Raw genomic sequence first — 12,871 nt, 5'->3', positions numbered from 1 at the left:
CTTTTTGTTGTCATGCGTAAGTGAAATTTTGTTTGTAAAAGTTTCAATGATTTGATTATACATTCATCAAAAAAAAAAAGGGGGAAAAACATACATGTAACAAGGGTAGGCGCAATAAGCCATGGCTTCAGCCCACACCTTTTTGGTCCTGGTGTTATGCATTGTGACTGTGTACATTGTTTTATATCTGTATTGTGAATTGTATAGGGGACCAAAATAAACATTCTCAATCAATCAATCAAAACATTAATTACGAAATTATCGTTTATTCCAGGGGTCCCCAAACTTTTTTCTGTGAGGGCCACATAATTTTTCCTTTCTGTGATGTGGGGCCTGGGTTGGTCTCTAACATAAAATAATATGGAACGGAGTGGAATGGAGGCGGTTGCGCAAAGCAATTGTGCGCAGGAGAGCACTGGTGGATGCAAACAAAGTCTAAACAGTTGAATTTGGATGGAATTTATACCTATAGTGATATGTCAATGAAATATAATCAGTTTTACATTCTGATACTTGAGGGAGGACCCTCATCATACACGGGGGGACCCATGAAGCAGGGCTGTCTGGGGGTCCTTAAACAAGCATCAAACACTTAATTTCTTGCATTCTGGTGAATTTAGATGCAATTTGTGCCCTTTCTGCATCAATTTATGGTGGAAATGTATTTCCAATTATTTGCGAAACAGCGCCCCCGCCACCACGTCGGTGCAATGCCGCAATTGCAGTTAGAAATTACACGTTGTTCAAAGGGCCGGTCCAAGTGTGGGGGTGGGCCGTGTCCGGCCCGCGGGCCGTAGTTTGGGGACCCCTGGTTTATTCCTTGAAATCTATTATCACCCCAAATCACCTTGTTTTAAAGTTGGATAATGTGTGTAACGTGTACACGGTGTGGATAGAAAAGTCCTGAACGTCACCGAATAGTCAAATAGTCTCATGGTACAGTATCTCCTGAATCATCCCCACTGCCACCAAAACGTCACACCAATAACGTTGTTATATTAAGTATGACACGTGTGTATCTGATCAAGAGCAGAGAGCAGGGCTCTCCCCAAAATAGTGGCGCTGCGCCACGACTATCTGGCGCCACTATATTCACATTTCAAGGCATATTAAACTATATATTTAATAATGATAGAGTAACTGTGTTTGGATAACTAACATTGTTGTGGCTGTATTCCGTGAAATGGAGCATTTTGTTCTTATTTTGGCTCTTTATTACAAAATTGGAGGAAACCATAAGTTACATTTTTTACATTTAGCAGACGCTTTTATCCAAAGCGACTTGCAGAAACCCAAACCAAACCAACAGAGAATGTTCTGCCATAACCATGCCCCAAAGGCCGTTCACAGCTCTACAAATCGGTCTCATTAGATCATAGCATAATTGACCCGCTATAGAGCACTCTGATCGGCGCGTCAGTTCGTGAGCTTAGCATTATAAGGTTCTATCTCCGTTTAGGGGAGTTCAGAGATATTGAGCGTCAAAGTTTTTACATTCCATTATGTTTTGTGAGATGGAACCTTTGTATTTTATGAATTACTGACTAAAAAATGTCAACATTTTAAAAATAACACCACACAGGCATTAATAAACACCTAATGGATCAGACTATGTAAAAAACTCAATTTTGACAAAAATGGAGATAGAACCTTATAATTCTAAGCTCACCAGTTGGAAGAGCGAGCGGACAGCCAGCCCAGGGCGCATCAGGGTTCCCTGCTCCTGCGCTCACAGGATCTCCTACAATAGTGGATGTCAGTGACAGTCAAATGGGGGGGGGGGGGGGGTAGTCTAGTCAGTCAAAATGGTGCTTTTCTGCCCTCTCTGCTTGTGGTGCGCCCTGAGCTGGGTGCAGAAGGGTGGAATGCGGTGGGGGGTAGCCTACTGCCCTCTCTGGATGGCGACATGGTGTGGCTGGGCATTTCCCATGGATGAAGAGTGGTGGTGGGTGTAGTTTCTTAACATTAAGCAAAGTAACATGGGTGGGAGAGGGACATGCGTTCTAAGCAGTGCTGCATGCCCATCAAATAACTTGGGACGAACGGATCCCATTCGCTGCCATGTGAATTGCACCTCACTTCTTATCTTTACACAAGGGGTTAAAAAGTAGTTTATTCTTTCATACGACATTGCTGTACAGAGCAACCCTCCATCACTGTGTCCTATGACCGAATGATTAACTGAACCTTTTCGCTTTTGAGCTAAAGTAGCGCTAAAATCAATGGTTCATTTTCTCCGCTTCTTTGGAACCCTGGTGGTTGCCAGAGACGCTTCGTGGTTGCTTGCAAGGTTACAGACGAACTTCGTCGATAGACTATTCGTGACGTTAGAATTATAAGGTTCTATCTCCATTTTTGTCAAAATTGTGTTTTTTACATAATCTGATCCATTAGGTGTTTATTAATGCCTGTGTGGTGTTTTTTTTTTTAAATGTTGACATTTTTGAGTTAGTAATTCATAAAATACAAAGGTTCCATCTCACAAAACATAATGGAATGTAAAAACTTTGACGGTCAATATCTCTGAACTACCCTAAACGGAGATAGAACCTTATAATTCTAAGCTCACGAATTGACCCCTTCAGTGGCGCTACTGCGGACGGCACAGGTGGTTGTCATCAGATAATAACGGTGCCTACGTGACCATTCCATATCCAACATTTACGCAGTGGAACGGAGGGATCGGAGACAATCTGAGTTGACTGAGCTGTGGATATCTATAAAGAACGAGAACAAGACGGTGAGAGAGAAATAGAAAAAGTAGAAATAGTTCAGTCTGTTGAGTTGACAGTGAGAAGGAGAGTGAGGCTCTGTTTGAATGTTTTATTATAACGCTCTCTAACAGTATATCGTGAGAGTGTGTTTGTGTGTTTGTCTGTGTGTGCGTGTGTGTGTGTGTGTGTGTGTGTGTGTGTGTGTGTGTGTGTGTGTGTGTGTGTGCGCGTGTGGAGGGGGTGGGGGGGTGAGAGGGGGTGGAGGTGGGGGGGTTGGGGGGAAAGAGAGAGAAGAGAGAAGAGAGGGAGGGAGAGAGAGATCCAGAAATCCAGCCTCTCACAAAGGAGGATAGTCGGTGCATCCTTGTCAAAACGAAGTTTGATCTCTGCCAACTGAAGGATTCTTTACCCAGTGGGACGATGCAGCATCTAAAGTGTGTTGGATATGGATTTATCTCGATTTACCTGTGGACCGCGTTCTGTTTCAAAGGTGGGTCACAGTTTGTCTTTATACGCTTGGATAAATACACCTGTACAATCTGACAGCGCATAATGGGATACAAAAAAAACTTGTTGAAAGAATGCACTGAATGTTCAATAGTCATTGGACATTTTGCTGGACGTTAAACTTTTAAGGGGTATCTCGTTTTCGGAACAACTAGTGGACTTGCTGACTGCGTAGAGCGGTGCGTTCGCAGACAGTAGCGGAGGATACACGGGAGGGTGCGCTATCGCGGTTTGACCGCTGCACTAGTGTGTTATTGCTTAATTGAACAAATCCCCAGCCAATTAATCCCGAACGCGGACACATTTGGAAGTGAGAGTCAGCTGCGTTGTGTACTGTACTGTAACTGTTGTTGCAGCTGTCGACAAAATCCGTGTTGGAACTGTATACATCGCAAAGTGTGTGTGTGTGTGTGTGTGTGTGTGTGTGTGTGTGAGTGTGTGTGTGTGTGTGTGTGTGTGTGTGTGTGAGAGTGTGTGTGTGTGTGTGTATGTGTGTGTGTGTGTGTGTGTGTGTGTGAGTGTGTGTGTGTGTGTGTGTGTGTGTGTATGTGTGTGTGTGTGTGTGTGTGTGCGTGTGTGCGTGTGTGTGTGTGTGTGTGTGTGTGTGTGCGTGTGTGTGTGCGCGCTCGCGTGCCCTCCAGCTCCCTGACCTCTTTAATACCTCTGCAACATCTGGAGCTCGGGCGGTGATGCATGGGCACGCGCTAAAAGCCAGATATGCTTAAGAGTATCCCCTTATACCCGGCCCAGTAATCAGGGGATACGGAATTGAGATATACGGCTTTTGAGAAATTCATGACGATAAAACTGGGTTATGGTTGGAATCATGAGAAGTTTAAGCTTTCTGTTGTTGTTGTTGTTGTTGTTGTTGTTGTTGTTGTTGTTGTTGTTGTTGTTGTTGTTGGGCCAAAAGGCTACGTTTATTCACACCCACACCCCCCCCCAAACTCCTTTGGATACATTCCGAATATAAATGTGATTTATTTATACGTTTTATTCTTCTCTACTACCACACCTGCCTGGTGCACTGGCAGGTTTCCAGGGAAAGCCTCTGGTTTCCTCTCTGAAGCAAATCATTAGAAAGCCCACATGTTGACCAAGCTGTTTAATTATCATCTCATTGCATGAGAACCAGGTGTAGTCACTTAAACTTGACATAAACCCTCCCCTGTATCATATTAATACATTAACTCAAACATTTCACATTTACACACACACACACACACGCAGACAGACTGTCTCTCCCTCTCTCACACGCACACACACACACACACACACACACACACACACACACACACACACACACACAGTACATACAGTAGATGTGTAGTTTGTTATGAAGCGTGTCGTTTTTTTGAGGATCATTTTGTGTGAATGCTGTGACACCCACAGAGCCAATGACATGGACAATCACATTGCCCACATCGGACAAGGCAGCCCATCGCCCATCATCCTAAGTTAGGAGGCTCAGCATGCTGCCCACCTCAGTCCATCTGACGAGCAGCTGAGTGGGCAGATATACACTCCATGCTATGCTTGACGTTGGCCTTTTGAACTAGGCGCAATACATCACGCGCACAGTCTGCAGGGATGTATCCGACTCCCTTTAGGGTTTTGTATTAGGGTGGGCGGGGGGGGGGGGGGGTGTTTTGGGATATATATTCATCCCCTTTCAAGGTCATGGCTGGCGCGTTAACTTTCCAGTCGACATTTTCTGGGCAGGCCATTGAACAGGATAGTTCACTCAAATTTATGCAATGATGTGATTTTGGTATTCTCGGGGGTCGTGTTATGCTCAGATGTGGCTCACATCCAATGACATTAACCTTATTTTATGGGTGTGGAGAACCACCACTCTGCAGATCCATAACGTTAGGTAAATTGTATTCATTTTCGGTCAACTCTGCCTTGTTTCAGTGTCAGATTAGCTCAAGCCAGATACTGTAGGGATTGCCATAACGTGTACATACAGTATGTGTGACCCCACTTCAAGGTTGTTTTTGGTTCTTGTTTGGAGCTTGGCTTTGTCCTCTGACAGAGTGCCAGAAACAAATCGATATCTAATCGGCTTTTCCTGTGGGTTATCTGTCATCGTTTACTTACTGGATTACAGATTTGATAGTGATATTTTAGATCAATAATTGATAGGGTTACACCTCTGTGAAGTTGGACATTGACAGATGTGGACATTTTCTATTGTTTTATACAAGGAAAGGTGTAAAGGTAACACTTGCGCAGGTTGTTTTGAAGTTTAGGTGGACTTGTCAGTTGGGTTTGAACCAGCTAATGGAATCACCATGTCCTTGGATACGGTTTGGCAGCGAACACTGTTGAACATGGTAATGTAGCCATTCTACTCTGTTGTTTGCTAATATTTATTTCTAAAAACCGATTGCCTGTTTAACTCTCTCTCAGGAATGTGTTTTACAGAAGAGTTGAGTCAATGTCTGGATTGTGAGAAGTGTATGTTTAATTTAGCACAGAAGTGTTTGTTAATGCAAGCCACTTTGGAAAAAGTATGTCATTTTATATTCCATTTTTGGCATTTAGCAGACGCCTTTATCCAAAGCGAGCTGCACTTCTGCCTGTCAAAGGAGAATTTCTGTCACTGTGTGACAGACAGTAAAGCAATCTTGAATCTTGAATCTGAATCTTACAAGTAAGTGAATCATCTATTGATCAGTCATTACAATAAATAGTCATCTATGCCAACACCAGGGGCCATTGGCAGTTACAATGCTAGAAGAAGCAAGTTTAAAAAAATATATATATATAGTTGAGTAACTGTACAGGGTAGTGGGGATGAGGAGGTCTTTTGGGACAGTTAGATGTAGCCTGAAGCGATGGGTAAAAATTCTGCTTGTACAACAACTATACGTATTCTATGAATTGAACAATGTAACAATGTCAAGTCTTCCAGCGTCGGTTTCGAGGGACCCACCCTCTGGCGTCTTCAAACACCCAGTTGTTGTTTTTCCGTCACCGACAAGCTGTTTGGGTTTACCCTCTGACCTCTCTGTGATGGAGTCCATTTGGTGGGAAAAGCTCAGATTAATCTGTCTAGGAGAGTTAATGTAGGCTTTCAACAGCATGTCAGGGATATTAGATATGACAAACAGTCCGACTGTGCCTGTTTGGGTGTTAAGGGAAGTGTGTTTAGAAAAGCTGGTTGACACAGCCAGCAGCAGAGTGATATTACACTGTTGCCTGTCCCCAAAACAACCCCAAGTCCCTTCCCATATACCCTACTGCTTAGGGCTTTGCAGATCTGCTAAATTGTACACAATACATTGTTCAATGTAATCCACATACATCCAGTAATCCACAAAACCCACAATAGGTTACACAACACAAACAAAACTCCACATCAACATAGCTACATCAATGTAGCTACAGCACACACATAGAAGAGGAGGGGGCTTGGAGCCTCTCTCATTCATGACTTCGATACCTGAACCATTTTCTTATATTTGGATTGAGCCAGAGAAGCATGAACGTCATAATTTCTAATTGTATTTTTATCATTCAATAAGAATTCAGTTTGTTTGTGCCCGGCGAAAACCAAACCGTTAGGCTATGTCTGGTGAATGAACCCAAAACGTCTATTTGATTTTGCCTGCCTGCTTATCATGATGGTTTATGTAAAGTTATTTTTTCTTTTTTTAGTGATTGCACTGAGAATCTGTGTTGTGATGAAATGTTTGAAATGAATATGTGTTGTGATGAAATGTTTGACTCTATCCTAGTATCATTGTCTGGGAATGTCAAAATAGGAACATCAAGGAAACACAACATAATAGATGATCATCGACCCTGGGACATTTTCCCTTTTTTAAATTGCGTTGAAGGCAGCAGTGCATTCAGGAGCGCACCCAGCATAAACAGTGTTGGCTGCTACTGCATTACAACAGTGGCTTCTGCCATAAAAGGCAGTTAGTTTTATTTTAGCACACAGCTGAATTCTATCGATCGACGACGTTTCATTCGTGGGCCCCTCGTGGATCTTAGAGTGAAAATATGACGGGTGCTAGTGCAGTGAAAGAGATATATAGGAGCCATTTGTTGGACACGATTGCTGTCCTTTGGCTACGTTGGTCTCTGACCGTGATTAGTCTTCTCTCCAACAGTCGCCAGGTCATGTCACTGTTCAGATCTAACTGGGTTTCAGACTCCACGTTAGATGGATGCGACCATTAACCTGAACCCTGACCCAGAGTAGGTTTACTTGGTTGAGGGCAGATGTATGGATCCAATAATCTCTGAAGCATATGGATGTGTAAATGTTGAACTTTAAACTTGGAACCATTCATGTGATTTTCAGATCAGTTGAGCTGTGCTATTCCTGCTTCGCATGGCATGGGATTGATGTCTAGTCTACAGCTAGGGGGAAGAGGAAGAGGAGGGAAGAGGATTGAGGGGTAGACAAGAAGAAGGAGGAAGAGGAAGAGTAGGATGGAAAAGAGACGGAGGATGAAGAAGGCAGGAGAAGAGAGCAGGAGGAGGAGGGGGGTTCAGATGTTTTATTCACAGTCCAAACTAGGTCCATCTTATAGGACAGTATCCAGCCACTAATCCAAGTATATATGAACTAGGATTTTCATCACTTAAATACATAATGCCACGTACTTTCAAACAGATTACATTAGATGATATCATATTGAACAAAGAGAGATAATATCAAAATCAGTCTGTCTGGATTAAACATGAACAGCCTATGTCTGTTCCGATCCGAATGAACTGGTTTTTACTGCAAATGTCATGTGGAAGGAGTCTTCAACCCAGTATTTGTTACAGAATCCTTTACTTTGTCCCCTGAAGCCTATGATCTCTACTGTAATTGGATGGTGTGAGTTATCTTCCATATAAAGTACTTTGAGAACTAGTGAAAGGTGATTCAGAATCAGTAATCAGTTCATGATCATTGGCAGTACAACATGTCCCTCGTAAAAAAAACTGGTCAGGAGAAGAACGAATACCTAAAATGTTTGGTCATCTTGTACTTAGGGCTGGGCAAACGATCACAATTTCTTTTTAGATAATCGCAAGAATTAACGATCAATTATCGATTAATCGATAAGCTTCTTTTCATAAAAAAATGTCAAAAAGAAATAACAAGCATGTTTTCCTTGGGGAAAACTTTATTTGTGTTGCTATTGCACACATTCATTCACATTCAAACTAGACACTACAGTCAGATAACAATCCTCTTAAACAAGGCAGTGAGTAGCCTAAATTGTTTAACTTAAAAACACATTTTATGTTATAAATAAAAATATAGAAAATAAGTAACTCACCATAGGAGCAGTAAAAAACCAGTTACTCACAAATAGGAGGATGACTGAAAACGTTAGTGTCATTAAAAAATAAAAATAAATAAAAATAAAAATAAAAAATATATATTAATGATTATTGATTAAAATGTTTTGTGATCGACCAAGATCCTTATCAATCAATTATCGATCGTCGATCATTGATGCCCATCCCTACTTGTACTATAACATGTTATCATCAAACGCTAGAGTCAGATGTGTTTTTGGGCCTCAGCTGGTTCAGATCATAGGCCATTTGACATGGTGTGGAAACACATTTGTACGCTTGCATTTCCATATAGGGGATATTTAAAGTTGGTCTTCATAGAACTAACTCTCTGTGTATAGGTGTAATTTGTTATCTTTGTAGTAGGCAAACATACAGAGCAATGATATTATTATTACAGAAGACCATATCTTAGAGTAATCAGGTCCATGCATGCTTTTACATACAGTACAACATGCATACAACACACACACTCTCACACACACACACACACACACACACACACACACACACACACACACACACACACACACACACACACACACACACCTTACTTGCAAACATATGTACATATACTACATACATACATGCAGTACCCTGTAATGGGACAGTTTATTATTTTATTAATTTATTTATTAATCACTTTATTATTTTTATTTATCATTTTTATCATTCTATGATCATTCTATCATTCTATATTATAATATGATATATTATTATCATTCTGAGAAAAAAAATTTAAAGTAAAAAAAAAAAAAAACATACCGGTAGTATATATCTTCTTTCACCTCTACACTCCAAAAGTTTGGATTTTAAATCCTAAAAGATTCTCAGCTTTTATTTGATATATTGGTTTCACTTTTTACACATTGTCCCCTTATTTCAGGATACCCAAAAGTGATTTTTCAGGTCAAAGTGGAAAGTTCTTTGCTGGTCAAGTCAATTTCCAGATTTAAATTATATTGAACCTGCATTTAATTTGCTGAAGAGGAGATTTAAGTGTCCTCAAAAGACAACTGAAGATGGTTGCGGTAACAGACCTGAGGTAACAGACCTGAGGTAACAGACCTGAGGTAACAGACCTGAGAGAGTTTCTATTCAGCATCTGTTGGGGTCAATGGGTCGCTGAGCTCATTGCGTGCAAAATACTAAACACGAGTGCTTCATTTGGACATTTGATAAATCTACAGAATACTGTTCATATGGACCCAGAGTCTATTAAAAGCACTGGGCCATGGGGAACAGATGCACTTGAATAAGTCATGAATGCTAATGAATGCTAGGCTACTGCAGTACCTGTTAATAGCTCTAACAAAAGAAGCTTTTAAATGCCTTCCTCCCCCACTGGGGCTGGGGAATACTCTTGTGTTTTAGCCCCACTTGAACTTCACACACACAGCAGCAGCTCTCAGTTCTGTGGAGAACATGTCCCAGTGTAGACAATATCAAAAGAGCAGTTAGTTAAAACACATGGGGGTTCAGTTTCATAAGCCTGGCATCTGTCTTTGTGGGCCGTTGAGGAGAATCACATAAAAAAGCAGAGCAGGGAGTTCAGACGGAGTTGACAGAAAAAAGGAAAAGGCATTATGGGAAAGTGTGGGTAAAGCTGTTGATGCTTTGTTTTGGTTTAGCTACTTAACTTTGTTGCGCTGTCTCACCCCTTCTCTCTCTTTATCTATCCATCTGTCATCGTCAGACCCCCCCCCCCCCCCCCCCCGCCATCCAAACATAAATCACCCGGAATTAGAGCGACTGCTTCTACACACTAAATTCATTCTATGTCCTCAAGCAAGTCCTCAGGAACAGGCCACCCTAGTGAAACCGTAGCCCTCCCAGACCATCAGCATCCTGAACTCTTAACACTGCACCTGGGTCAGTGCGACCCTCCTGTCAATCAGCCTCGTTATGCGGATTTCATGCCGTGATCCCGGCCAAGGGCCTCGGTGCGCAGCAGCACCAGGAGGCCTTTGTTTACTTTTGGCTCGTTAGATAATTAGCCGCCCATTTACTGCTGTCATTATGCACGCTCTTGTCTCCGCGGCCACTTGGTAATTGCTCCAGAGTGTTGAGACAACATTCTAATTTTGGAGGGTATTTATTTGGCTACAAGAGACCAGACCTTTTTGGTTCTGGCTGAGCTGCTGAGGAATGGGAAAGTTTTATGATAAGCTAGGGTGTAACTTCTGTGTGAAGGGCAGTGAAAGACCATAATAGGAATCATTTGCTCGGTCACTGTCGGGTGCATCGTAACAGTCTAAAGTGAATTGTTTCTCCTCATCTGCCTCAAGGCACAGACCCGAGAATAAACGATGGGGTAGAGCAAAATGGCTGATACCGGGTTGGAGATCTGATTTGACCTATCCTGTTTTGTCAGATCTGTGCCAATGTTGAGGAGTCAAGTTAATCTCTTTGCTGGATGTTTAACGCACTGTGTCTGTGCACTGAAAACCATTGTCTTATACCCTCATTATTCCAACAAACCCTGCTTGAAACATGTTGTTGACTCGTCCCTCTGTTGTTTATCATAATTTGACATTTGTATGGATCTAGACTCAGAGGGAAATAGAAGAATTCTCAAAGAAAACAACTTTTCTCAGAGAACTCCGGTGTCATCGACTGTCATTCTAATGTCAAAGTTTTCCCCCTAATGGTGAAATTAGCTTTCCTGGGCTGACATCTTTGAAAGCCACATTGGAGACATGTGTCACCAACACGTTCATTATCACAGCCGAAAGAGGGATCACTGTTTTAAGAGAAGAGAAAAGAAAAGAAAATTAAATGAATGACAGATGTGTCAGTCCGACGACAGTGCTATCACTCTATGGTACTATATCGCTTGATGCAAGAGCTCTTATGTATCGCATATGGTGTGTGTGCATGTGTGTTGGGGTGTGTGTGTGAATGTGTATGCTAGCATATGTTCTAATTACACATAAAGAAACCCCAGATGTTACTGTCATTGGACTGTGATCAGTGTGACTGGCATGAACCTTGTTAGAGTCACTCACACACTTTGTTGGAGAAGGATAATGAGCTCAGATCAACTGTGAACATGGGTTTAGTGAGTGACATCTGTCATGTATCTGGCTCTCTGTGTGTGTGTGTGTGTGTGTGTGTGTGTGTGTGTGTGTGTGTGTGTGTGTGTGTGTGTGTGTGTGTGTGTGTGTGTGTGTGCGAGCGTGTGTGTGTGTGTGTGTGTGTGTGCGCACGCACGCATGAAAAAATATTATTATCATTATGCTTGACTGCTTTTGCTGTTCCATTGCATCAGCAACTTCATTTGAATATTTATTCATGCTAAATAGCCTTATCATGTTCGAGCTGCCTCATAGTATTGTGTAAACCTCTCAATTAATCCAAAGTTAATAAGCAAATACCGTAATTACTTTCACAATGTAAATGTGATTCAATATATTCATAATGGGTTTGTTCATATTGTGTTTTGATCTGTATTTCCTTAGAGTGGATGCTCAATGTGTTTGTACGGTTGAGTATAATTGAAAATGCCATCATGCCAAATGATTGAATCATCATTTCACAGTAGTCTGGAGAATTTTACACACTGTAGCATCTTTGGGCATCAAATGTCACCTTTCTTTTTCCCTCTCTCTCTCTTTTTCTCTCTCTTTTTCTCTCTCTCTCTCTCTCTCTTTTTCTCTCTCTCTCTCGACAATGTTTGAAGGGCGTGTCTGAATGCTCCTACTGTGACCTAAATAGGAGGCGTTTTCAGTTTGCGAGATTCAAAGGTTTTGCAGTCTGAAATTGACAGTAATTGCGTATGTATACAAAGCCAGGATGTCCTACTAGATTTGCCTATCCATGTGCTGCAACACTAGTCAGGAAGTCTTTTCCCATTTTGGACCCACAAATCATAATTGAATTACAGATTACAGAATTCAGTATGAGTGAGATGTTGTATGTTGACATGTGTCGCCTACTGCATGCATTTTTAAACAACATGGCCTAAACAATCTCCTTTGAGATTGTGGTCCATGATGACATGACTGCATCACGCAATTCCTGCAGGTTTTTCAGGTCAACACATCCCAAGTGTGTTCTATTGGATACATATCCTGTGACTGAGAAGGCCACTGAAGAACGCTGAAGTCATTGTCATGTTCATGACACCAGTTTTGCTTTGTGACATGGTACATTATTATGCTGGAAGTAGCCACTAGAAGATGGTTACGTTGTGGCCATGAAGGGATGCACACGGTCAGCAACAATACTCAAATAGGCTGTGGCATTCAAGCAATGATTGATTGTTATTAACGGGCCCAAAGTGTGCCAAGAAAACATTACCTACACCATTACACCACCTGAATGAATGAGAA

At 41.8% G+C, this 12,871-nt stretch overlaps 1 protein-coding gene across 1 annotated transcript in view; it reads left to right on the top strand.

The window, feature by feature from the left end:
* Window positions 1-3,134: 3,134 nt before the first annotated feature.
* The window catches only part of chrna8 (cholinergic receptor, nicotinic, alpha 8), a gene marked incomplete at both ends in the record, with an annotated part of 38,326 nt that continues 28,589 nt past the window's right edge, over window positions 3,135-12,871 (top strand). Inside the window, one exon of the mRNA XM_080534683.1 lies at window positions 3,135-3,204. Within this exon, the coding sequence (XP_080390809.1) occupies window positions 3,135-3,204 (70 nt within the window). The remainder of the gene's footprint in view (window positions 3,205-12,871) is intronic.

This window comes from Nansenia antarctica (genome assembly GCF_963989245.1).
Source record: "Nansenia antarctica genome assembly, chromosome: 6".
NCBI classification, from domain to species: domain Eukaryota; kingdom Metazoa; phylum Chordata; class Actinopteri; order Argentiniformes; family Microstomatidae; genus Nansenia; species Nansenia antarctica.
Note: the sequence above shows the minus strand (reverse complement) of the source record. Positions and strands in the feature narration are given on the sequence as shown.